This window comes from Ctenopharyngodon idella, chromosome 17 (genome assembly GCF_019924925.1).
Source record: "Ctenopharyngodon idella isolate HZGC_01 chromosome 17, HZGC01, whole genome shotgun sequence".
Taxonomy (NCBI): Eukaryota; Metazoa; Chordata; class Actinopteri; order Cypriniformes; family Xenocyprididae; genus Ctenopharyngodon; species Ctenopharyngodon idella.
The window spans coordinates 22,274,422-22,298,518 of NC_067236.1; the positions used below are offsets into that span (position 1 = coordinate 22,274,422).

General features: G+C 35.9%; 2 protein-coding genes across 2 annotated transcripts; both read right to left on the minus strand.

Annotated features, from left to right (window-relative positions):
- Positions 1 to 313: 313 nt before the first annotated feature.
- On the minus strand, positions 314 to 11,254 carry hadhab (hydroxyacyl-CoA dehydrogenase trifunctional multienzyme complex subunit alpha b). Its single transcript, XM_051867423.1, has 20 exons — positions 11,134 to 11,254; positions 10,248 to 10,289; positions 9,049 to 9,119; positions 8,832 to 8,965; positions 8,600 to 8,738; positions 8,187 to 8,306; positions 7,988 to 8,090; positions 7,276 to 7,398; positions 6,331 to 6,449; positions 6,187 to 6,243; positions 5,639 to 5,748; positions 5,359 to 5,493; positions 4,833 to 5,004; positions 4,648 to 4,734; positions 4,428 to 4,568; positions 4,259 to 4,327; positions 3,940 to 4,135; positions 1,701 to 1,815; positions 1,387 to 1,532; positions 314 to 952 (listed from the first exon to the last, which is right to left on the minus strand). Exons 1-20 carry the CDS (start codon positions 11,198 to 11,200, stop codon positions 807 to 809), a joined length of 2,292 nt encoding a protein of 763 aa, XP_051723383.1. The 5' UTR covers positions 11,201 to 11,254; the 3' UTR covers positions 314 to 806.
- Positions 11,255 to 19,063: 7,809 nt separating this feature from the next.
- slc30a1b (solute carrier family 30 member 1b) lies at positions 19,064 to 22,938 on the minus strand. The gene is made up of 2 exons (XM_051869115.1): positions 21,564 to 22,938; positions 19,064 to 20,236 (listed from the first exon to the last, which is right to left on the minus strand). The coding sequence occupies exons 1-2, from the start codon at positions 22,114 to 22,116 to the stop codon at positions 19,383 to 19,385; spliced, it is 1,407 nt and encodes a 468-aa protein (XP_051725075.1). The 5' UTR covers positions 22,117 to 22,938; the 3' UTR covers positions 19,064 to 19,382.
- Positions 22,939 to 24,097: the final 1,159 nt, after the last annotated feature.

The window sequence follows — 24,097 nt, forward strand, 5'->3', positions numbered from 1 at the left end:
TGTTCTCATACTGTTTTCTGCTGAAATATATGAGTCACTATAAAGAAGCTGCAGAGCTAAATTTAACCTAATTTCAAAATGTATATTTTAATATAATTGAATCAAGCTTCTAGCTTTGTCATTCTAAAATGACTATATGTTTCATACACAGTAGTAGTAGTAGAGATTATGACCCTATTTGAAATGTATCACAACAGCTCTGAACGAACGTCAAAATAATTCTTACATCAGAAAGCGTAGTACTCATTGCCTAAAAATGGTCCCACTTGTAAACACCACATGAAAATCAATAAAAACGCCATAAATCATAGAAGACTTTAACATTTCATTTAATTCATTGACATGATTTTTTTCTGAGGCCACTTTCTATGTCCAGAGAGAGAGAGATCGAGTACAAGTACCGAAGCTCGCTGAAATTAAAACAATTATTTTACAGACAAGTGCTTTTGAACTATACATTAGGGTTTTTTTGACACCCCGGCTGTACTGGAACACGCCTGATGTCTCTGCCTGTACATTTTATTTGTACACAACCATTAGAAAACAATTTCACCTAAAGAGTTCATTAATATACAAAAACAACCCAAAAACTAAATTGTTTAATTCAGTAAAAGGCTATCACTTGGCCAAAGTCTATATTAGTCAAGCACATGCCATCTTACGGGGGAAAATTGTTATTTCCTTAACAAGGAACAAAAAGGCCCTTCACATTCTGAACTCTTGCTTTAAGTGCACAATCGATTGCTTGTTTTTCATGTAAATCTCTGAAACTTCTATGAAGTCGTAATGGCACATAACGGCTGAAGTCACTTGTGAAATTTCTTGCTTGGATCCTTAGCGTGATCGAGCAGCAGCTGACAAGGAGTAAACTGGTTCCCAAAGACCTCCTCAAACCTTCTCATTTTTTCCACGAGTTTGTCTGCACCGAAGTGGTCCACAAACCTGAAGGGACCTGCATTGACAATAGGACAATTCAAATAATGAAAGGACAGAATGCAGATATACCTTAAAGGGGACCTGTTATGCAAAATTCACTTTTCCATGGTGTTTGAACATAAATGTGTGTAGGCAGTGTGGGTACACAACCACCCTATAATGATAAAAATCCACCCACTCTGATTGGCTACAATGATCAACGCTTTAAAAACGTGTTGTAAATAGACATCTTTGACACTCTTCACCGAGCGCTTAAACAGATACACACGGGAGCGCTTGAAAGCAGGCGTCTATCAGCGGATGCATTAGGGATTCGCTAATAGACGCCTGCTTTCAAACGCTCCCGTGTGTATCTGTGTAAGCACATCTTTAATCTGACAAGGACTGTTTTTAAAGGAAAAGTTAAAGAAAAAAAAAATCAAAAAGTAAATCAAGACTTTAGAGTCTCACCTCCAAGGCAGGGTGGAAAGCCGAGACCGAACACAGCCCCAATGTCACCCTCCACTGGATTGGCAAGGATGCCCTCTTGTAGACACAGAACAGCCTCATTCACAAAGCGAGACACCAATCTGTACTGTATGTCTGAGTCAGAAGTTCTGGGTGGAGAGACAGAAAGAAGCAGTGATGATTGAGCAGAAATACTGTTTATTGGATGATAAACTAACTATGCATTATCCTAATACAAAATAACACTGCATTTGTCCAGATAAAAAGTCATTTTACGAATTAAAATACATCTAGCCATAACAGTCTAAACAACTTACACTGCAGCATTTGGCGTCAGCTTGTATGTTTCCAAAATCTCCAGAGCTTCTGGGTTCACATCTCTGCGTTTAAGTCCTGGCTGGTAGATGTAGCAGCCCTTGCCTGATTTCCGGCCTAAATAGTAAATTGAGAGAAAATATTTTGTTTATGTGTATGTTAATGTCAATAAACCCAAAGAACAGAATTAATCAGGGTAGACGCCATATTGAATTGTCTGAGATCATATTCATTTTCAAAACTGTTTTATGGAGATTTTGTCTACTGAAAGTCTTTTGGAAAGCCATATTGTCAGTTGAACTTTGTACATATTGTACTTCTATCCCTTAAAATCTTGCTTTCATTCCTGCAGGGTTCCTGCACATTTTCAATTTCAAAATTCCATACGTTTCCAGACCTCTCTGTAGATTTTTATGACCATATTTAACAAAAATGGTTCATGGAACATTCATTTCAGCATCATATTTGGTATATAGTACAGTCATCTGTAAATATCACTTTGAAAAAAACTAAAAAATTAAGAATAACATGCGCTTATATGATAAGAGGAAACCTAAAACACTTTATAACCTGCATATATTCATCTGTGACACATCAGTTAAATACTGTAAATGTGGTTTGATGTTTCATGAACACCATACAGCAAAGTACTGTGTGATTTAGATGTACATTTAGGACATTTGTCCTTTATCTGTTGCTGGTTTGAGTGGCATTTGAGTAAATATTCTTTTAGTGAAGTTCAAAACACAAAGTTTTGTAGGAAAATGTGTGCCTTGAATTCATTCAGCCGTGTTCAACAATCACTAAACTCTTGCCATGAAAACACTCTGCTTGTATGAAAAAAAAATATTTTTCAGAAATTCTTAATTTTATACTTTAGAAAACTTAATAGGGGAAACAATTTTTGTTCTATACTTTTTTCCCATATTTATCCAGACCTGGAAATTACTCAAATCAATTTCCATAATTTTCCAAACTGTGTAGGAACCCTGTTCCTGTCAAAAACTAAATATAGGTCTATAGGGCACATATGAATGACAAATTTTGCCATAAATTTCGCTTATTCCGCTTATTTCTGAAATGGAAAACGGGGACATTTCCTAGTTCATTGTTAAAAAAATCCATTGAAATCTCACTTATTATCTATAAATTAAAAGTAAATGTATTAAAAATACAATTTTAGTAACATTATTATACTACTATAATTACTAATTATAATGATGCATGTCTTAAAACCCTAATGTTGACACAAACACAAACACAAATTACAATTTATCTTTTTATCATTTAGCATTAAAAAAAATTATAGTTCATCCAACATTTCACCTCCTTAAGGCAATTCAGCAAAGAATTTTCAGCAGCATTACTTCCTGCTTTGAAAGGCAGGTACAACTGTGTATCATCAGCATAACTATGATATGAAATGCCATATTTATTAAATATAGAGCCCAGCGGAATCATGTAAAGAGAAAAAAGCAACGGCCCTAAAATAGAGCCCTGAGGTACCCCGTAATTTACAGGAGCAGCAGAAGAATAATGATTCCCAATCTTTTTAGCGAATGTTCTACCCTCCAGGTAACCAACGTAGAGCCGCTCCATTTACCCAACACACCGCTCGAGGCGCTCTAACAAAAGAACATGATCCAGTGTGTCAAAAGCCGCACTCAGTCAGGTCTAACAAGAAAAGTCCAAAAGTTTCCCTTGTCAACTTCTAATAAAATATCATTTAATACCCTAATAAGGGCAGATTCAGCACTATGACCAGTTCTGAAACGTGACTAAAACGTATCCATATTTATCTCTGCTAAAAATGAAGAAAGCTGACAAAATACAACCTTTTCTAGGATTTATGCAATGAAAAGAAGTTTAGAAACAGGACAAGACTGGGTTTCTTTAACAAGGGCTCTACTATGCATGTTTCAAACTCGATGGCAGATATGATTAGCCTTTGGCTTGACAACGTTATCAAACAGCTAATAATGTGTTGCTAATGTTACACAAACCATGTTCCCATCTGCCATCTCAGAGTCAGACAGCCGCCTTCAAAAACAGTATCCTTAGAAACGCTTTGAACATCATAGAAAGTCAGTGGAGAAAACGCAAATTACAGGTCAAAGATGAAACTTTTCACACATACTATCAAACAGAGTCTACTTTGAAAGGCTATGCGTTCGGCTGTACACATACATGTCAAACGCATCAAAACTGAAGTGTACTTTGTGCTTAAGCTAAAGAATGTACCTTTGAATCCTTTCTCCACCATGGTCTTCAAGACCTCAACATTTCCTCCTCCAAATCTGGAGCCGAAGGCCTTGCCGAGGTCTTCGGCCACATGAGCTGCCACATCAATGCCCACTTCATCAGCCAGGGTAGCTGCACCCACAGGGAAGCCAAAACCTGTGGTCAGGGAGTCCAGCTTCTTGGGGTCGACACCTTCCTGTATGTAAAAAACAAAACCATGATCTGTATATCAGGTGTTACTATGAAGAACGTCACCATGGCCTGATTTAACACTTTTACAACAGATGGGAATGAATAATTCAAAAGGAAATACACAGACCTGCAATACACGCACTGCCTCAGCTAACATGGGAGCTAAACATCTGGTTGTGTAGAATCCTGGTCCGTCCTGAAGATAAACATTGCAATTAGCTATTCCAATCCATTTCAATGTTGTAGATCTGTAAAACATGCATTCTGGATTGATGGAAGAATATACAATATCTCACCCCAACGACGATAATGACTTTGCCTTGCTTCAGGCCGACCGCCACCGCTGAGGCAGTTGTGTCCTTGGAGGTTTTGTCAGTGGTGATGATCTCCAGTAGCTGCATCTTGTCGACTGGAGAAAAGTAGTGCATTCCTATTACCTGAAACAAAACACAGTAAGTTTGAGATCTTCTCAAACTCTCTCACATGGTGGTCAAGAACTCATTAACAGTTTCTTACCTTATCAGGCCGCTTGCTCACAGCTGCAATATCTTTGATTGGTAAAGCAGAAGTGTTGGTAGCAAATATACAATGTGGAGGAATCACCTGCAATGACAAAATATGGTTTCATCAAAAGTTTTTTTTTTTATATATATATTTAGGGTGAGAGTTTAAAATCTCAGTCTTGTTTGATATTAACTTACTGCTTCAACTTCTTTTAGGACTTTGTGTTTGATACTCAGGTCCTCAAAAACGGCTTCAATGACCATGTCAGCTTTATTAAAGCCATTGTAGTCTAGCTGTCCCGTTAGGTTGGACAGAAAACTGTCCCTTTCAAAGGATGTTATGCTCTTCTTCTTGGTTTTGTCATTTAGCCTGAAATTAAAATAAAATAAAAATGAATTAAATGTAAAGCAAAATAAAATATAAAAACAGAAAAAAGAAAAGAAAATACAATGCAAAATATAAATAACGTAGGGGGAAAACATCAGAGCAGCTTTAATTTAGGTTAAGGGTTTGATCTATTTGTCATTTTTAATTCTTTAGTTTCAGGTAGAGCTGCACAAATCTGGACAAATTGAGAATTGAATCAATATTTATTTACTAGAGGTTCTGATAAAATGTTAATTGCTGCAGTCTATTTAAAAAAAAAATATATACATTTGAATTCGAAATCAGACTCTTAACGATTAATTGCGCAGCTCTAGTTTCAGTATATTTAAGACTCACCCTTTATAGACCTGCTGCTCTCCACGACTGAGTCCCTCCAGTGCGGTGTCCTTAAGAATGGTGTGAATGGCTTTATCTACAGTCACTTGAGCAATGCCAGCACCCATCAGACCCGCTCCCAAGATCGCAAGTGTTCTAAAAATATGAAAGGAAAAATGAATTACTGTTCTACAAGAATTAAATGTAACTATTAAGTAGCTGCATTATAAATTTATCCATGCAATAACTGTCAGTTTCCCTCATAAACTTACATATTGTAATAGATGAAGAAAATACATACTTTACTTCCTTTTGAGGGGTTCCGAATCGATTCTTCTTGCATGTGACCTGACCGTGGTAAAGGCCAATAAGTGCTTTACTCTCAGAGGTCATGGCTAACTTGCCAAAATTCTGTAATGGAAATAAAAAGTGCATAATTAGATTATGCTATACACATACCTCCACATCTTAGTCCAATAGAGCAGCTTTGGGATGCGGCGGAACAGGAGATTCACATCATAGATGTGCAGCCGACAAATCTGCAGCAACTGCGTGATGCTATCATGACAATATTGACAAATCTCTGAGGAATGTTTCAGCACCTTGTTGAATCTTTGCCACAAAGAATTAAGGCAGTTTTGAAGGCAAAAACCCAGTACTAGCAAGGTGTACCTAATAAAGTGGCCTGTGAGTGTACATTTAAGTAGTTAAATTTATAGCATAAACTTGCAACTAGTTGACTAAAGGCTTAAATGAGTAACTACTACAAACATCTTCAGTCTGGGGAAGCCCTAGTTGCATGATTCTGGTTTATTGTACAATAGAGCAGTTTAAACATTTTCACAGCACCTGTGACTCAGCCAGGTACCCTGCAGTCAGACCCTGTTCAACACCAGCCTTCACACTCTGAAAGAGAAAACAAGCAGGTATCAATATAAACTATTTCTATTATGATTTAGAGCTTTATTAAGCACAGAATAACAAATATCACACCTCAATTATTTTCAGTGGTGCGGGGTACAGTCCCTTGGTCTGTTTCATGACTTTCTTCTCAACTGTATTGTAGATCTGTTGTCTCACAAACGGATAACTCATGACGTAGTCTTGAATTTCTGCAAGGAAATAATTGTATATAATAATCGAAGCAATTTTATGCTATATGTATGCAACACTTATTAAGAAAATGAATATTAAAGGATTAGTTCACTTCAGAATTACAATTTACTCACCCCCATGTCATCCAAGATGTTTATGTCTTTCTTTCTTCAGTTGAAAAGAAATTAAGGTTTTTGAGGGAAACATTCCAGGATTTTTCTCCATATAGTGGACTTCAACAGTTACCAACGGGTTGAAGGTCCAAATATCAGTTTCAGTGCAGCTTCAAAAGGCTCTACATCCGACATCGTTGTTTTACCTTTTTTTTTTGTCAAGGGGGTTTTAAAGAGTTTTTGCACGTTCGCTTTGTAGACACTGGATCGGTACTTCCGCCTACGTCATGCGTGACCTTTCCAACGTGATTACGTAATGCGTGGCGCATCGCAGAGCAGTGCAAGACGAGCATTTGTGGTTCAAAATGTATATAATTTTTTATTTTTTTAGAAAATGACCGATAGTTTCACTAGATAAGACCCTTATTCCTCGTCTGGGATCATGTAGAGCTCTTTGAAACTGCAATTTGGACCTTCAACCCGTTGGTAACTGTTGAAGCCTACTATATGGAGAAAAATACTGGAATGTTTTCCTCAAAAACCTTCATTTCTTTTCGACTGAAGAAAGAAAAGACAAACATCTTGAATGACATGGGGGTGAGTAAATTATCAGGAAATTTTAATTCTGAAGTGAACTAATCCTTTAATCTTACAAAAGCCAAAATAGCTTGTGTGTCTAAATCATTTTGAAACTACAACTGTCCTGTAGTCGATCATTGCAAATACTCACTCTGCATCAAGCCCTTTTCTTTGGTAGTTGAGATTTTCTTGTTAGCAAGACCTCTGGCAGCTTCCACAGCTACTTCCTCCAGGTATTCAATAGTCCTCTCTTCTGGACTCTTCAGTCCAGGCCCTGTTTTTTTTTTTTTTTTTTTTTTTTTTTTAAGAAATTAATACTTTTATTCAGCAAGGATGCAATAAATTGTTCAAAAGTGACTTTTATGTCATTACAAAACAATTATTTCAAATAAATGCTGTTCTTTTGAACAGTTCTAGTCAAAGAATCTTAAAAAAATGTATCAGTTTCCACAAAATATTAAACAACCATTTTCAACATTGATAAAAATAAGAAATGTTTCTTAAGCAGCAAATCAGCACATTAGAATGATTTCTGAAGGATCATGTGACACTGAAGGAATAAATTACATTTAAAAAAAAATATATTAAAATAGAAGAAAGTTATTGTAATAATTAGGGATGTGCCTGAAGCCGAATACTATGTTTGGAAAGGAAATGAGGCATTCTACGGAGCTCCTAAAGGGACATGGTGATGGGAAAGATATGACATGGGAGAAAAAATATATTTCAATGTTTTTCATTTTTCTTGTCTTTCCGAATTCGGATTTAGGCTTCGGGCACATCCCTAGTAATAATATTTCACAATATTACTGTGTTACATATATATACACACACACAACTGCAATACACAGAAAATGTTTTACCAAGGGTATCCACCAGCTGGTGAACCAGTCCCATTTTCTTAGCCTTATCTGCACGGATGTTCCTTCCTGTTAGCATTATATCAAAAGCACTGGGAAGACCAAGCTACATAAAAGCAAAGGTGTAAAGACAACCACGCTTGAGTTTTGAAGATTCAATCAAGAGAATAATTATTAAACATGTCTGTGGCATACTACGGACCATTTTGGGCAGTCTCTGTGTTCCTCCAGCTCCAGGCAGAAGGCCGAGCATGACCTCAGGGCAGGCCAGAACCGTCTTCTTACTCTTGGTGGCTATTCTGTACTGACAGGCGATGGCAAACTACAAACACACAAACACAATATCAGCTTTGTATTTTCTGTAGAAATAAATGCACTTTAAACCTCAAATTTTGTGTTGAACTTAATGTATTGCATAAGTTATTGTTTGTATCACTCATATAGTTTATAATAATCAGATATTTTGCTATATAAAATAAAACAAACGCAAACACTTTCTTAAAGTGTTTCTTATGTAAACCTCTTGGAGGAGGCCTCCCAAACAAAATTAGGAACCTTTAAAATAGCATAATGGGGCACTTTAAAATCAGCTACATATGAACATGAATGCAGTACCTCTAAGCCTCCACCAAGACACGATCCATTAATGGCAGCGACAATGGGCTTAGGAGACTTCTCAATCTTCTCAAACATCCTCTGGCCCTCCTGAGAAAGGCCAGTGACCTCCTCTGCACTCTTACAGGCCTGAATCATGCTAAACACATGGTACAGTAAACAACAGGCTAGATATCAGCACTGTATTTGATAATAATCAGCATAACCATTAACAGAAAATTCTGATACTGACCTAATGTCTGCCCCTGCGATGAAGCAGCCGGGTTTGGTCGAGATGAGAACAACACTCTGGACAGCATTGTTTCCCCAAACCTCATCCATAACTTCTGTCATCTCCCTTTGCATTTGAATAGACAGTGTGTTGACCTAAAGATCGCAAAATACACATTATGATAAAATATTATGATATCATTTGAATGAATTAACATGGCTGCAGAGACGACTATTACCCTCGCATTGGGATCATTCATGCGGATCACAGCTACATCTCCCTTGACCTCATAGCTCACGTGTGTACGAGCTGAGGAAATATTGAAAATACGTGAAAATGAAAAAGCAAGCAAAACATTAAATAATTGAAATATTTTATATATACATACATATTTTAGGGGTGTAACGGTACATGTATTCAACGGACGTTACGGTCAGACGACGAATATAGTCGGTTACAGGCGATCCACACTCCAATCCAGAAGGGGGCGCGCGCGGTAATGCAACGCTGTTTGCTAACCGCCACAGAAGCGCAGAAGTGGTAGAACAGACGCTGTATGCATAGATATGTTTACGTGTAATCTCTGAACCAGTGTTTCAACCGCGGAAAGACGTCAATAAAACAGCTTGAGAATAATATCTCACGTAGCATTACATTTACCTCAGGCAAGTCATTTAGTGTCCACAGCATGTCAGTTCACTAGAGAAATGAACTCTAGAGGGAGCATTTCACTAAATATATTAGCTTATAAATTCATTATATTTACTTTACCTGTTAGTAATGTCTTAATTATTTAATATATGTTGAAATTTATTTATTTATTTACGCCATGTCAGCAACAAGGCTATTTTCATGGTGAAAACAGAACAACGAAATTTAAGACATTTAATATATATGTTGAAATAAATTTGTCATGAAAACAAGTTATGACAGTAACTGTGTAAATGATCATATTTAAAAAATGAATTGGATTAATTTTAGAAGTTAATGCAAAACCTGCCTTATGTGCAATTTACATGTTTTTTTTTTATTAATATTTGAGTGTTTATTAATATATATAAAAATAAATAGCAACTGAATTTATTAGTTTGGGTTCTGTTGTTAATTGTAACCTTTAATATTATAGTAATGTGTAAGAAGAGGGCTTCCCTGTATATAGTTTACAGCATTAGCTGAGATAAAAAAATTTTCATTCTTAAGAAAATGTTAAATATAATTGAATTTATTTAAAGGGAGAGACACAATTTGTTCAATAAACCACTGTTTAATAAAAAAAGAAGCAAATTTATGTTTAGTTTTCTCCCCCTGCTGTACCAAACCCGTACCAAACGATGACTTCAATACTGAGGTACGTACCGAAACGTCATGTTTGTGTACCATTACACCCAAAATTTTTCAATTTTCTTCATTATAAATAATATATAAAAAAATGTTTACCCATCATACAAGCAGCAACTTTAAAGGTCCGCCTGGTTACACCTTTATTGGGGGGGGGGGGGGGGTAAAAGGAGGTTAAAAATCACAGAAATGGACTCAAAAGTCATAATACCTAATATAAAAATACCTCTATGCAGTGAGGGTCATGTCAGGCTAAGTTGAAGACAGTGAAGATCTATTACAATACAATGTATACAGGCCTATAGAGGACATGACTCCAGCAGGACAGCCACAGATGAACTTTAACCTAGTTTCCCCTTAACCTACACTACACCCATAATGATAATGTCATACACCTCTCAATAATGATGAAAACATAGTGAACTGAATACAACGGCTCTTTGTAAACAAATCTGATATATTAGCCATATTTTAACAATAATACTTATGCAGATGTATTAGCAGAAGTTATAATTAAAACGGCAGAGGCAACAACTCTGGAGTTAGCGAATATTAAACACGTTAAATTCTTTTATAACCCAAATATTTATTAAAATTTTTCTTTGGGCTATAAAATTCTTTTATAGCCCAAATATTTATTACAATTTTTCTTCATACATTAAGAGATAATGGCCAGCATTGGCTATATGAATTGAATGGGAACACAGCATGTCACTGCGTTAACTCTACTGTTAATAAAATGAAATTAATAACAGCATTTATAAACGCGCGCGTTTCCTTGCAATGTTACTACAACGTAAACTGCACGCGCATGAAACTAAAACATTGAGCACTAGACCTTGAGTTAATTAGCAGTTGAGCTAAGCTACTTCAGTCAGGTGTGAGTGAGATGACTCTCCAAAGTGGTTTATTTACGCAAGTGGCAAAGCGAAATTCAATAGGGATGTAGAGTAATTTAAGGAAAGATTGTGGAGGTGTGAAGTACCTGGAAAGAGGGTATATCTTCTGGTTGTGAGTCTGGAGAGGGAACCGAGGGCTCGTACGCCGGCCATGTTTGGAGGTCAATGTGTGTAATGACAGCAGGCGGAAGACTGGAGGAGGAGGAGACCGTATTTCACTATACTGCAGAGACCTGCTGAACACAACCAATCCACCAACTCTATAGTAGAACCACTTCAAATAACGATTCATTATATTATGTTTTTTTTAACGTGTGGGTTTAAATGAAAAATTATTAATTAAATAAATTATATAGGCATTCATTTATATAAGGACAAGTGGTTTGGTAAATAGAAGGATGGGTGGATATATTTCTAAAATGTATAGGCCTATATTACTTTAAAATAGCCTATATATATATATATATATATATATATATATATATATATATAAAGTTTGGAATCGGTAAGATTTTTAATGTTTTTAAAAGAAGTTTTATCTGCTCACCAAGGCTGCATTTATTTAATTAAAAATACTGTAAAAACAGTAATATTGTGAAACATTATTACAATTTAAAAGAACTGTTTTCTATTTGAATATATTTTACAAAGCTGAATTTTCAGCATCATTACTCCAGTCTTCAGTGTCACATGATCCTTCAGAAATCATTCTAATATGCTGATCAGCTGCTCAAGAAACATTTGTGTACAATTGTACAAAATATTTGTGTACAATTTTTTTTTTCAGGATTCTTTCATGGATAGAAAGTTCAAAAGAACAGCATTTATTTGAAATATAATCTTTTGTAACATTATAAATGTCTTTACTGTCACTTTTGATTGATTTAATGCATCCTTGCTGAATAAAAGTATTAATTTTTTTTAATTTCTTTTCAAAAAAATAAAAATAGAAATTCTTACTGACCCCAAACTTTTGAACGGTAGTGTATAATGTTACAAAAGCTTTGTATTTCAGATAAATGCTGTTCTTTTGAACTTTCTATTCATCAAGGAATCCTGAAAAAAAAAAGTACACAACTATTTTCAACATTGATAATAGTAACAAATGTTTCTTGAGCAGCAGATCAGCATATTAGAATGATTTCTGAAGGATCATGTGACACTGAAGACTGGAGCAATGACGCTGAAAATTCAGCTTTGATCACAGGAATAAATTACTTTGTAAAATATATTCAAATAGAAAACAGTTCTTTTAAATTGTAATAATATTTCACAATATTACTGTTTTTACTGTATTTTTAATTAAATGAATGCAGCCTTGGTGAGCAGATGAAACTTCTTTTAAAAACATTAAAAATCTCACCGATTCCAAACTTTTGAGCGGTAGTGTATATATATTTAAGTATATATGTATTTAAGTGTATATATATATATATATATATATATAATACTATTATGTGTATACACATAGGCTACATAAGGACAAGTGGTTTGGTAAATGGAAGGATGGGTGGATATATTTCTGAAATGTATAGGCCTATATTTCTCTAAAATAGCCTATATTTTTATTTCAAGCCTCTCAAATTATGCTGGATAATGGTAAAATAGAGATACACTAACCCGTTGAAATTTATGTATTTTTTTTTTTTTTTACTGAACTTAAAAATATAATTTTGCATCAAATTAGACAATTAACTCTGCAACAGAAGCATTTTGGACCCTACTTTACAAGTTTAGCTAAGTACATTATTGCATATTGTGGTTTATGATCATTCAAACACATGCCAGTGTTATTTTAGTTGGCCTATCATTGAGATAGCCTATTTATATTTCTGTTTTTGTTTTTAATCTAATTCTTTTATTAGTTATTGTTTTTTAAATGGCTATATTTTCATTAAATGAAAACCTTGGCAACTAGCTGAAATAAAATAAGTTTTAAAATAAGGTTTACAATAGGTTTTTTATATTTAAGTTTAAGTTTTTTATATTTAATTTCAGTTAACATTTATTTTATTTTAAGTGAAATAACTTAACCATGATACGTGCAATCAGTTGCATTTCTGTAAACATCACCACAGTTGTTTGCAAACCTGCAATGTGACGTGCATCCACAAGATGGCAAACACACAATAAAATGATATCTGTAAGACAGTTTGTAATTTACTTCATCTATTGTTTGTTTACATACTCCCCTCATTTTTATTGTATGACATGGTGCTGTATGTCTAATGTTTCTTAAAATTAACATAGTTCACCCCAAAATGAAAATTGTCTCATAATTTTCTCACCTTTGTGCCATCCTAGATGCGTATGACTTTCTTTCTTCTGCAGAACACAAACACAGAAAAGTCTTTAAAGAAATTAAAGGTTTAAAAACACACATACACAAGACAGACTAAAAGTAGTAATTGATAGGCCTAAGATTACTCTGGTTTAATCCATGTCTTCTGAAGCAATCTAATTAGTTTTGAGTCAGATCAGACAGACTTTTTTTTTTTTTTTTTGGCTATAAGAACTCTTTGGTGATCATGATTGCAAGCTCGGACCTATAACGTTGCAGTTACATTGTCAACAAATGATCAAAATATTACTAATATATAATACATAAATGGAATGTTTTTTGTTATCTTTGGATATTAGGAGACACATGCTGGTGTTGTGAGTTGGCAGTTTGATTTAAAGAATTTACAATTTTTCAACATTGTAATTGCAGGAGTTGGACAATGAAACTGAAACACTGGCCAATATAGTGTTGGAGGATTCATGCCTATATATGCGTGTCCTGGTGGCCGATCTTTACTGATTTTACATTCCATCAGTAAGAGCAGAGTGTGAAGATTGAATTAGCAGAGCAATAGCACAGCTGTACATGAAATATTGCAATCCACACAACATAATGGGAGACATATCAGAGTTCAAAAGAGGACAAATTGTTGGTGCGCGTCTTGCTGGCTCATCTGTGACCAGGACAGCAAGTCATTGTGGTGTATCGAGAGCTATGGTATTCAGGGTAATGTTGACATACCTCCATGTAGGATGAACCACATCCAACAGGAGTAACTGTCGACGCAAGAGAAAGAGGATGTCCAGATATTAACCCAGATAGTATCCAAAAAACATAAAACCACAGCTGCCCAACACTGCAGAATTGTTCACCTCGACTCTCCTGTTTCCACCAAAACTGTTGAAAAAATTGTTTCAGCCAAAACTTTGGTTACTCGTGCCAATGCCAAATGTCAGTGTTATTGGCGCCAGCAGTGCAAATCTTGGGCTGTGGACAATGTGAAACATGTATTGTTCTCTGATGAGTCCACCTTCACTGTCTTTCCCACATACTTGGGAGTTACAGTGTGGAGAAGACCCCTCAATTATGGTTTGGGCTGCAATATCATGGCATTTCCTACTGTGCTTGATGGACGCGTCACTGCCAAGAACTACCGAACTGGAGGACCATGTGCACCTAATGCTTCAAACATTGTACCCTGAAGGGTGTGCCGTGTATCAGGATGATAATGCACCAATACACACAGCAAGACTTGTGACGGAATGAAAGTGAAGCTGAACATCTCACATGGCCTGCACAGTCACCAGATCGAAATATTTTTGAGTCTCTTTAGGGTGTTTTGGAGGAGCGAGTCAAGAAACATTTTCCTCCTTCAGCATCACATAGTGACCTGGACACTGTTCTAGAAGAGGAATGGCTCAAAATCCCTCTGTCCACTGTGAAGGACTTGTATCTGTCATTCCCAAGATGAATTGATGCTGTATTGGCTGCAAAAGGAGGCCTTACACCATGCTATTAAATTATTGTGGTCTAAAACCAGGTGTTTCAGCTTAATTCTCCAACCCCTGTATGTTGACAATAAGTCATCAAATAACCAAAATATTACTAATGTAGCTGGTAGTTGTGTGTCAAAGTCCCCCTGTAGTCAATAATTTTATCCATTAAAACTAGGGATGCACCGATACCATTTTTTAAGGACCGAGTACGAGTACCGATACTTTTTTCTGGTACTCGCCGATACCGATGCCTATACATTTATTAATTTCTCTCTCTCTCTCTTTGTTTTTTTTTTTTTTGGTGATGTTGCAGTTTTCCAAGCACAACACAGTGAGACTAATGAATGTAGGACAGCTTCTTTATTATTACTCTAATGAAAAAAGTAATCATTTTTATGTGCTTGTCACAAACTTAAAGAATAAATATTTCACAGTGTCCAATAACCTTCAAAGGGCATAATTACCAATATATATAATTGTTGTTATATAAAAAGAAATTTACAAATTACAAACAATACAACAAATACTATAGAGATACAAATTAAATAAACTTGTTTTTCTGATACAGTAGGTTTATTTACCATGTATACATTTATTTAACATCTTTTGTTGTTTTATTAACATTAATGACAAATATAGGCTACGGTCCCTTTAAGACCGAATCCATGGATACTGACACATATCCTGTTTTCACCCAAATGTTTACATCGACTTAAGCCATAACCGACTGTATTTACGTGAGATACTCCAAACTATGGACATTTTGACAACTATGTGTGCATTTGACCATTCAGGCGCGAGGAGAACTGATCGCGCGCTGTCTGAGAGACCTGGGATCGCGCGCAAGAAAGAAAGAGCGCGCTTCTGGTCTGTGTCATTCAGCGCGATTCCGCCTATCCCGCCTTCACTAATCGATAGCGAATTGTGATTGAAAGCATGCAGTTCGCAATGTGTGGGTTGTCATTATTAATCTTGAAGTATTTCCACATCCCTGAGGCTGACATTGTTTCTGCTGCTGCCGCCGGTGTCTCTGTGTACGGAAAATTCTGTCAGTTACGTCACGTGAGGTATCGGTCTTTGGTATCGGGGGTATTTTTACGAGTACGAGTACAAGTACATGAGCTTGGTATCGGCGCATCCCTACTTAAAAGTAATCTTTGATCACAAAATGGCACATTTAAACGTTTTTTCATGCCTTAAAATAGCTTGAATGTAACTCTACACCCTTGCTTCATTAAGTATACGCAGACCTATTAATATGCAAATTAGCCCCGCCTCCACTCACTCACACCAGCTCAGAGATCCACTCTGTCAAGTTTTACTCAACTTACTGTAGTAAACGCAGCACAATGGTATCGCTCTTTAAAACGTCGAGCACATAACTGTAGTTAATATGATTAGCCTTTTGTTTGACTATGTTATCAAACAGCAAATAATGTGTTGCTAATGTTACACAAACCATGTTTCTGTTCGCCATCTCAGTCTGCCTTTTAAAAAAAAGCATCCTTAACGCTTTGAACCACTTACAACGTCAGTGGAGAAAGGCATATATTTCATCATAACATCAAAATATACAACATATACATAATTCACCCGCTATATTGTTAAATGTACCTGATTTTTCATATCAATAGAAATATATACCAGGATAACCTGGCTTCGCTTGAGACTCCCCAGAGCGGTCATAGTTAATGATATGCTAAAGCCCGCCCACAAGTTGACGTGATTGGTTACAAGGTAGTTTGTGACGTCACAAACACCAGCGATTTCAAACCGTGTTTTTGGTTCACTGCAGTTTTAAAGAGAAAATACTCAGCAATGGTGTTGACTTATATGAATTTGCACATGGTTTGTCTTAAAGCGTATTAAAAACACCACATAGACATATAAATAACAATAAAAACTTGATTTTTACCACAGGGGGTCTTTAACTGGGATTAATATAAATATTGACACATTACTGAACTAAGTTCTGGCAGATTTTCTTCATTATATTTTGTTCTTGTGTGTTACACTGGTCTCATTGTAAGGCTTGTACTTTCCTTGTACGTTCCATCTGAACTCGGGACCATTCTCACATGATAAGCTGTGTCATCCCCATCCCCTTCATCATACTCTCAGTTCAACAGTCAATGGATTTAAGTGAACTTTTTAACATTTAACCTACTTAAAAAGCAGAAAAACTCCTTACGGATTTACGGCAATACAAACAGCACAAGATTGCTGAATAACTGTCAATAACGGTCAATCAATTATGAATTGTTACAATAGTAGACACACATCAGGTCTCTTATCCTATAGAGAATTGATTTGAAGAATGTGCAATGACTGAATAAGTGCCATTCTCCATTGTTGTGAAACAGGGCCCCATACACTGCTTTACTGATTGCATCACACTGCCCTCATTAAGTGCTCCCCACCCTTATCCCAATACTGTTGTTTCACAACAAACATCCCCTGATCCTCCATATGGTCATGCGAGAGTAGAAATCTATTTAAAGAATTCAACCTAGTCGCTAAATACTTATCACAGTGATTGTGTGCTCATGTGCGAGTGTAGTCGGTTCCAAGGTCCATTCAAGACATGATCTGTTTGTACAGCTGTGCAAGGAACAAGCTGCCATTTTGTGTGAGAGGACACCGCTGACTGCTGCATCTGTTTAAAGTCACCATGAAATCAAAATTGACAATTCTTTTTAATTTTTTATGGAATGATTTCTGAAATGAATGTTATTATTTTTTAACTTGCCATCGTAATCTTTAATCAAAATAACTTCCCCTCCCCCTTGCAGCAAATTCTCTGATGACATGTTTATTGGCACGGGGGCGGGGCAACCTGTCACTCACATGAGATCGACCAATAGCGAATCACAACGATCCAACCATTGGCATCTTCAGCCAAAATTGGCATCTTCACCCTTTACTCAAATTATTAAAAATGTGTTAAAGACTTTGTGAGCATATTGCGTAGTTGTGCTTGTGTTATTTGTGATAATGCAATCTGACAAGCCAAATGCAGACTATAGGCTGTCATACAAAGAAATTATGAAGAGAGAATCAACTAAATATTAACTGATTATGTTGTAGTCAATGTATGCTTTTTCCTGTGGGCTTTCTGTTTTTCTATGCATAGTAAAATAAAACCTCTAGTTGTAGTTTACCCCTTTTTTGCCAAAGAATTTTGTCTGATAAACACCTTAATCAAGTTTAGTGTTTTCTTCTACCCTCATATTTAAAATATTTGAAAATATAAAATATTTTCCTCATATTTTTAAGGTTTAATCGTACTTGTAGTGTCATTATAAACAAATCTGGATGTCACTTTTGGCCACTGTATGCCTCTAGTGGTTGGTAAAAGTGTATGATTGTTATAATTGTTAGATTATTGATAGATTATAACGTAAACAATATTCATGAAAAATAAATATCTGCTATTAAAGGGGACCTATAATGCCCCTTTTACAAGATGTAATATAAGTCTCTGGTGTCCCCAGAATGTGTCTGTGAAGTTTCAGCTCAAAATACCCCACAGATCATTTATTATAGCTTGTCAAATTTGCCCCTATTTGGGTATGAGCAAAAACACACCATTTTTGTGTGTGTCCCTTTAAATGCAAATGAGCTGCTGCTCCCAGCCCCCTTTCCAGAAGAGGACGGAGCTTTAACAGCTCGCGCTTCGGTTGCTCAACAACAACAAAGCTGGAGAATCTCACGCAGCCAAAATGAGGATTGTCAGTAACGGTGTTCAGCCTTACATTGTTCAAACCGGAGTCGACACTGATGGAGAGACTCAGGAAGAAGTTACAACTTTTAGAATGAAACTGGACGTTTCTGAATGGTTAGTGGATAAATTTATGTAGTTGCTGTGGAGTTGATTCAACTCATCGACTAGCATGTGCCGTCATGTTAATCTTTTGTGCAAATCCAGTGTTGAATTGACCCTCTTTTTGTGTAAAATGGCGGCATGGCAACAACACTCTACATGGCCTCACCTCCTTTGTTGTGTGTTCTCGGGGGCATGGTTTATGTAAATTCTAGGGTTAGTTATGTCACCAACCCAGGAAGAAGCTCATTGTAGTCCCTACCATCCGTTTGTTGTAGTCCTTAAAAAGCGATTTCTGTAAAAGAAAATATCTCTCTTTGCATTGAACTTTGAGTGTCGTAACTTTGCAGATGTTGTTTATGCTCAAACAGCAACATTACACACTAACTAAAATTAAAAAAGTGAAATCATATTCAACCACCTCTTTAATATGCATCAATATATGTTTTTATTTGTAAATACAAATCCTTTAATATTCATCTATCTAGCCAGCAATAAGAACCAACAAGCATAATATGGAAAAAAAAAAAAAACTGTATTCAGTTTTTTTATATATCAGGTTTATATACAGCATGAAATCTAATGTTGCTGGCTTCAACAAACCCAACTCTCTGAGACATACTTCTGCAATAAGCAGATTAGAAATAATCCAGACAATTGCCCTAATTTCACATATTTCCTGCGACAATCAGCTATGAGCAAGTGCAACTCATGCAATATGTCTTTCTTGACTTAAACTGTTGATTCTATCTCTGTATGTACAGTTTTCTCCGCTTCCTTCTGATCACCCCATCCTACGGGATGCCTGCAGGTCTTTTCCTTAATCTTGGCCAGCTCCGACTCCGGCTTAGCCCTTTTGGTCGGATTACAACATAGCTTGGGTTTGCATTGACTTTGACAGGAAAGCTCACATGGTGAGTCACCAGACCCTTCAGAAATGGAAGCAAACTCTGGCTGAACAGTAGTAGCATGGATGTCTTCATCATGGAAAATGTCTTTAATGCGTTTGGCTACGTCCATGTAAGTAGCTGGATCTGCGCATTTGATGTGAGCGGTTGCAATAATGCGAGACCCGGCCAGCTGCCAGATATGCAGGTCATGAACAGCTATAACACCATCCAGGCTCTGTAGTTTCCCATTCAGCTTGTGCATATCGATCTGTTCGGGTACTGTTTGTAGCAGGATCAGAGCCGACTCCTTTAGGAGAGGGAAAGTTGTGTACAGCAAAATACACACCATTATTAGACATAACGTTGGGTCCAGGTAAAGCACCCAACATGGTCCGGCTAGAGATACGGTTCTGGGGGTCCTGTCATGTGGTTTGGATATGCTCAGGACTGTGGTATTAACATGCTGGTGTTCAGTCAAGTGGCTGCTGCGGCAGGGGTTGAAACAGATCTCGTCGCTGTGGCATGGCGTCCACACGAAAGTGAAAATCAAGGCGTTGACTACCACAATGACGGAACCTAACGCATCCCCGAGCACGTGCAGGAACACTCCGCGCATGTTCAACTGGGAAGCCGACTCGGAATTGTGATCCAGGTCCTCCAATGAGCCGTTGGCAGTGATTCTGATGTTTAGGCTGTCTAAAATAAGTGAAAGTGAGCATAAAAAACATATTTTTTCAATTATACGTTTTCCATTATATTATATGCATAAAAAGAAAGCTATCATTTATTACAATGTTTGCCCAACCTGCTGGGTAGTTTCATTTAACTCAACTATTGTTTAGAAATTACTATATGGCTGGCTTAAAATGAACCCAAAATAGGTTGGAAATTAAAAATCAGACACATAATTACTAGTTTATTAATAAGCAATCAAATAAATGTTTATTGTTTATTATTCATTAAACTTAATAATAAATGTTCATTTATTAAACATATTAATAAATGTTAATTTCCAACATAATTTGGGGTCATTTTAAGTAAACAATACAGTAATTTTGAAACAATAGTTGAGTTAAATAAAACTACAAACATTTAACCCAACCGCTGGGTTAAAACAACCTAATTGATGGGTTTGTCCATTTTCAACCCAACTTGGGTTGTTTTTAACCCAGCATTTTTTAGAGTGTATATTCTCACAAAGTTTCAACAATACATTTCTCTTTTTTTAAAATAATAATAATAATTTTATAGAAAATGCACTTAAAAGAGGTGACTATACAAAAACAACTGGAAAAGATTCATTATAGAAAATTCCAAGACTTTTAAATCAGGGTTCCCAAGCTTTCTTAATTTCGACATTTTTCCCAGTCGATGACTGGATACAGATTTCTAGCTAAGGAAATAACTACAAAATAGCTACACAAATTTATGTCGATTATAAATATTTCCATTAGCTTTTTTAGAAATGCTGATGACTCTTCCAGGCCTTGAAATCATACTTTTGATATTTGAAGATGCTCCAGCACTGTGGAAAATCCTGTTTCGATTTTTTTAATTTCCATATTTTTTCTAGGCATGAAAATAACAATTTTAAAATTCCCTAATATTTCCAGGTTTTCCTGGAAAAGTGTGAGAACCTTGAATTTACATGTAAGGGTGAATTCAGGTTGATTGGGATGCTTTTTACCATTGAGATCACTGGGAAAAATAATTGTTGGTTTAACTTAAAAAAATTAAGTTACCTGATTGCATTAAAATTTTGAGTTCATTGAAATTAAAAATTTGAGTTAATACAATGGAGGCGATTCGCTTAATCAACAGAAACTCAAAATATTATGCTATCTGAACCACATTAAATATCTAAGTTGATTTGACAAAAGAAAAAATGTGATAAATCATGAAAATAATTACAGTGCAATCAACCTGAATTTACTCCTATTATTTTATCAATACAATTATAATGAAAAAAGCACATATTTACTATTAATATATATATATATATTTTTTTTAATTTAAGGTCTACCTGATTTCAGATCAGAAGTTTGATCTCCTTGAGAACTGCTGCTGTTTATCATGAGATTATGTGCTTCTTCGTGTGCCTTTGGTTTTTCATAATCTCTGCTTTTTGTCTTGTGACCATGAGAGTGCCCGTGCCCACCAAACCCTGCGTGTCCGTGGAACAGAAAAAGTCCAAGTACATTCACCAGGAGACCAGCCAGGCCAACCCAAATGACCACGCGTGGATTCTCAATCTCGTGAGGCAGCGTGCAGCGCTCGACGGCTTCTAGAAGAATAGTGAAGCAGAGGGCCGTCAAAAACACGGCGTTCACTAAAGCTCCCATCACTTCTGCGCGGATCCATCCGTACGTGTTTTTACTTGTGGCTCGAGTTGTCTCCGCAAAACTAACGGCAATCAAAGCCACTACCAAGGCTATTACATCCGACAGCATATGAAAAGAGTCTGATAACATTGCGAGAGATGCTGTTATCCTGCTTACCACAACTTCAACAATAAAAAACACAAGCGTTAAAGACAGCATACACAGCAAACGCACCCGATTCTGTCCCAAACCCATTATTTAGCTTCAACGGCAAATAAAAATAATAATTAGTTTCGCGAATAGTATTTTTAATAACTTACATTTCCTGACAAAAACGGGTTTAGATGTCTATGGCATAAACAAGAGATTAATGTTGAAAATAAACGCGTTGCTATTGGCAACTCGCGAATTATCAGTTGCTCGGCGCACTAAAGTATTCAGCACAGCGAGACGTTCATTCATACTTATTAGAGAGAAACACCGGCCGCCATAGACTAATGATGGAATAAAAGACGCTCCTTGAATCTCCAGGAGAAGTTACACGAAACTTGAGACTTTGCACCCGGACCGGTAAACTTCTCCACACGGTCTGAGGGGGGACACACAGTCCCGTGCGTCCCCATTGGCCGAATATCACTGTACGCTGGAGTCACATGGTCAGTGAGAACAGCCGTTTAAACAATGTAAATCACAGCAATCAGTGCAAATTAATATAAATTACTTCAAGGTGTGCAAAGATTAGTAATAAAGAAAGATTATCATTACCCATTAATTTAATTATTGTAATTCTGAATCACTGCCCTATTGTGCAATTACATTAAATATCCTATCTGTTCGGATTGACTATACTCTAAAAAATGCATTTATTAATATGTTTAATAAATTAACATTTATTAATAAGTTAATGCCTCTAGTAATTATGTGTCTGATTTTTAATTTCCAAACCTATTTGTAAACCTGGACCACAAAACCAGTCATAAGGGTAATTTTTTTGAAATTAAGATTTATACATCATCTGAAAGATGAATAAATAAGCTTTCCATTGATGTATGGTTTATTAGGATAGGACAATATTTGAAAATCTGGAATCTGAGGGTGCAAAAAAATCAAAATATTGAGAAAATTGCTTTTGAAGTTGATTAAATGAAGTCCTTAGCATTGCACATCCACTCTCAAAAATAATTTTTTGACATATTTACGGTAGGAAATTTACAAAATATCTTAATGGAACATGATCTTTACTTAATATCCTAATGATTTTTGGCATAAAAGAAAAATTGATAATTTTGTTGGCTATTGCTACAAATATACCCGTGTGACTTATGACTGGTTTTGTGGTCCAGGGTCACATTTTGGGTTCATTTTAAGCCAGCCATATAGTAATTTTAAACAATAGTTGAGCTGAATAAAACTGCCCAGCACGTTGGGCAAACATTTAACCCAACCACTGGGTTAAAACGACCCAATTGCTGGGTTTGTCCATTTTCAACCCAACTTGGGTTGTTTTTAACCCAGCATTTTTTAGAGTTTAGGCTATTTTATTTAATTTTGGGGGACATGGAGACACTAGTGCTGTATAGGGGAAATATTAAATATCTAAAATAGTAGAAAATGAATAATAATTGCAATTTTTAATTATTTTCCATTTGATTTATTAAACATGTTCCTCCTCCTACATACACACACACACACACACACAACGAGGGTTACATATTAAATCCTCTCAGATGTATATAAATCAGGACATCTGACAGAATTTAATAGGTAAATGGTGAAACATTATATAATTGAATTACATATATGGAAGGAATTGTAAAATATGCAGTCAGAGATGATGCTTGTATCACACACACACACACACACACACACACACACACACAGGCCTACATTAACATATTAACATTAGACTATACAGATACATTTTTGCATTATACAGATGAGGACTGTATACAACCCGAATTCCAGAAATGTTGGGACGTTTTTTAAATTTGAATAAAATTGAAACTTAAAGACTTTCAAATCACATGAACCAATATTTTATTCAGAATAGAACATAGATAACATAACAAATGTTTAAAGGGAGAAATTTTACACTTTTATCCACTAAATGAGCTCATTTCAAATTTGATGCCTTATACAGGTCTCAAAAAAGTTGGGACAGGGGGCAACAAATGGCTGAAAAAGCAAGAAATTTTGAAAATATTCAGCTGGGAGAACATCTAGCAACTAATTAAGT

What these genes read in the sequence shown, in the direction of transcription:
- hadhab (XM_051867423.1), bottom strand. Translation starts at nt 11,200, where the DNA reads ATGGCCGGCGTACGAGCCCTCGGTTCCCTCTCCAGACTCACAACCAGA. An exon ending in GTCTTGGTGGAGGCTTAGAG is followed by an intron (nt 8,307 to 8,599) that starts GTACTGCATTCA and finishes GTGTGTTTGTAG; the next exon opens with TTTGCCATCGCCTGTCAGTA. An exon ending in CTTTCCACCCTGCCTTGGAG is followed by an intron (nt 953 to 1,386) that starts GTGAGACTCTAA and finishes TTGTCAATGCAG; the next exon opens with GTCCCTTCAGGTTTGTGGAC.
- slc30a1b (XM_051869115.1), bottom strand. Translation starts at nt 22,116, where the DNA reads ATGGGTTTGGGACAGAATCGGGTGCGTTTGCTGTGTATGCTGTCTTTA. An exon ending in AACTTCTGATCTGAAATCAG is followed by an intron (nt 20,237 to 21,563) that starts GTAGACCTTAAA and finishes CACTTATTTTAG; the next exon opens with ACAGCCTAAACATCAGAATC.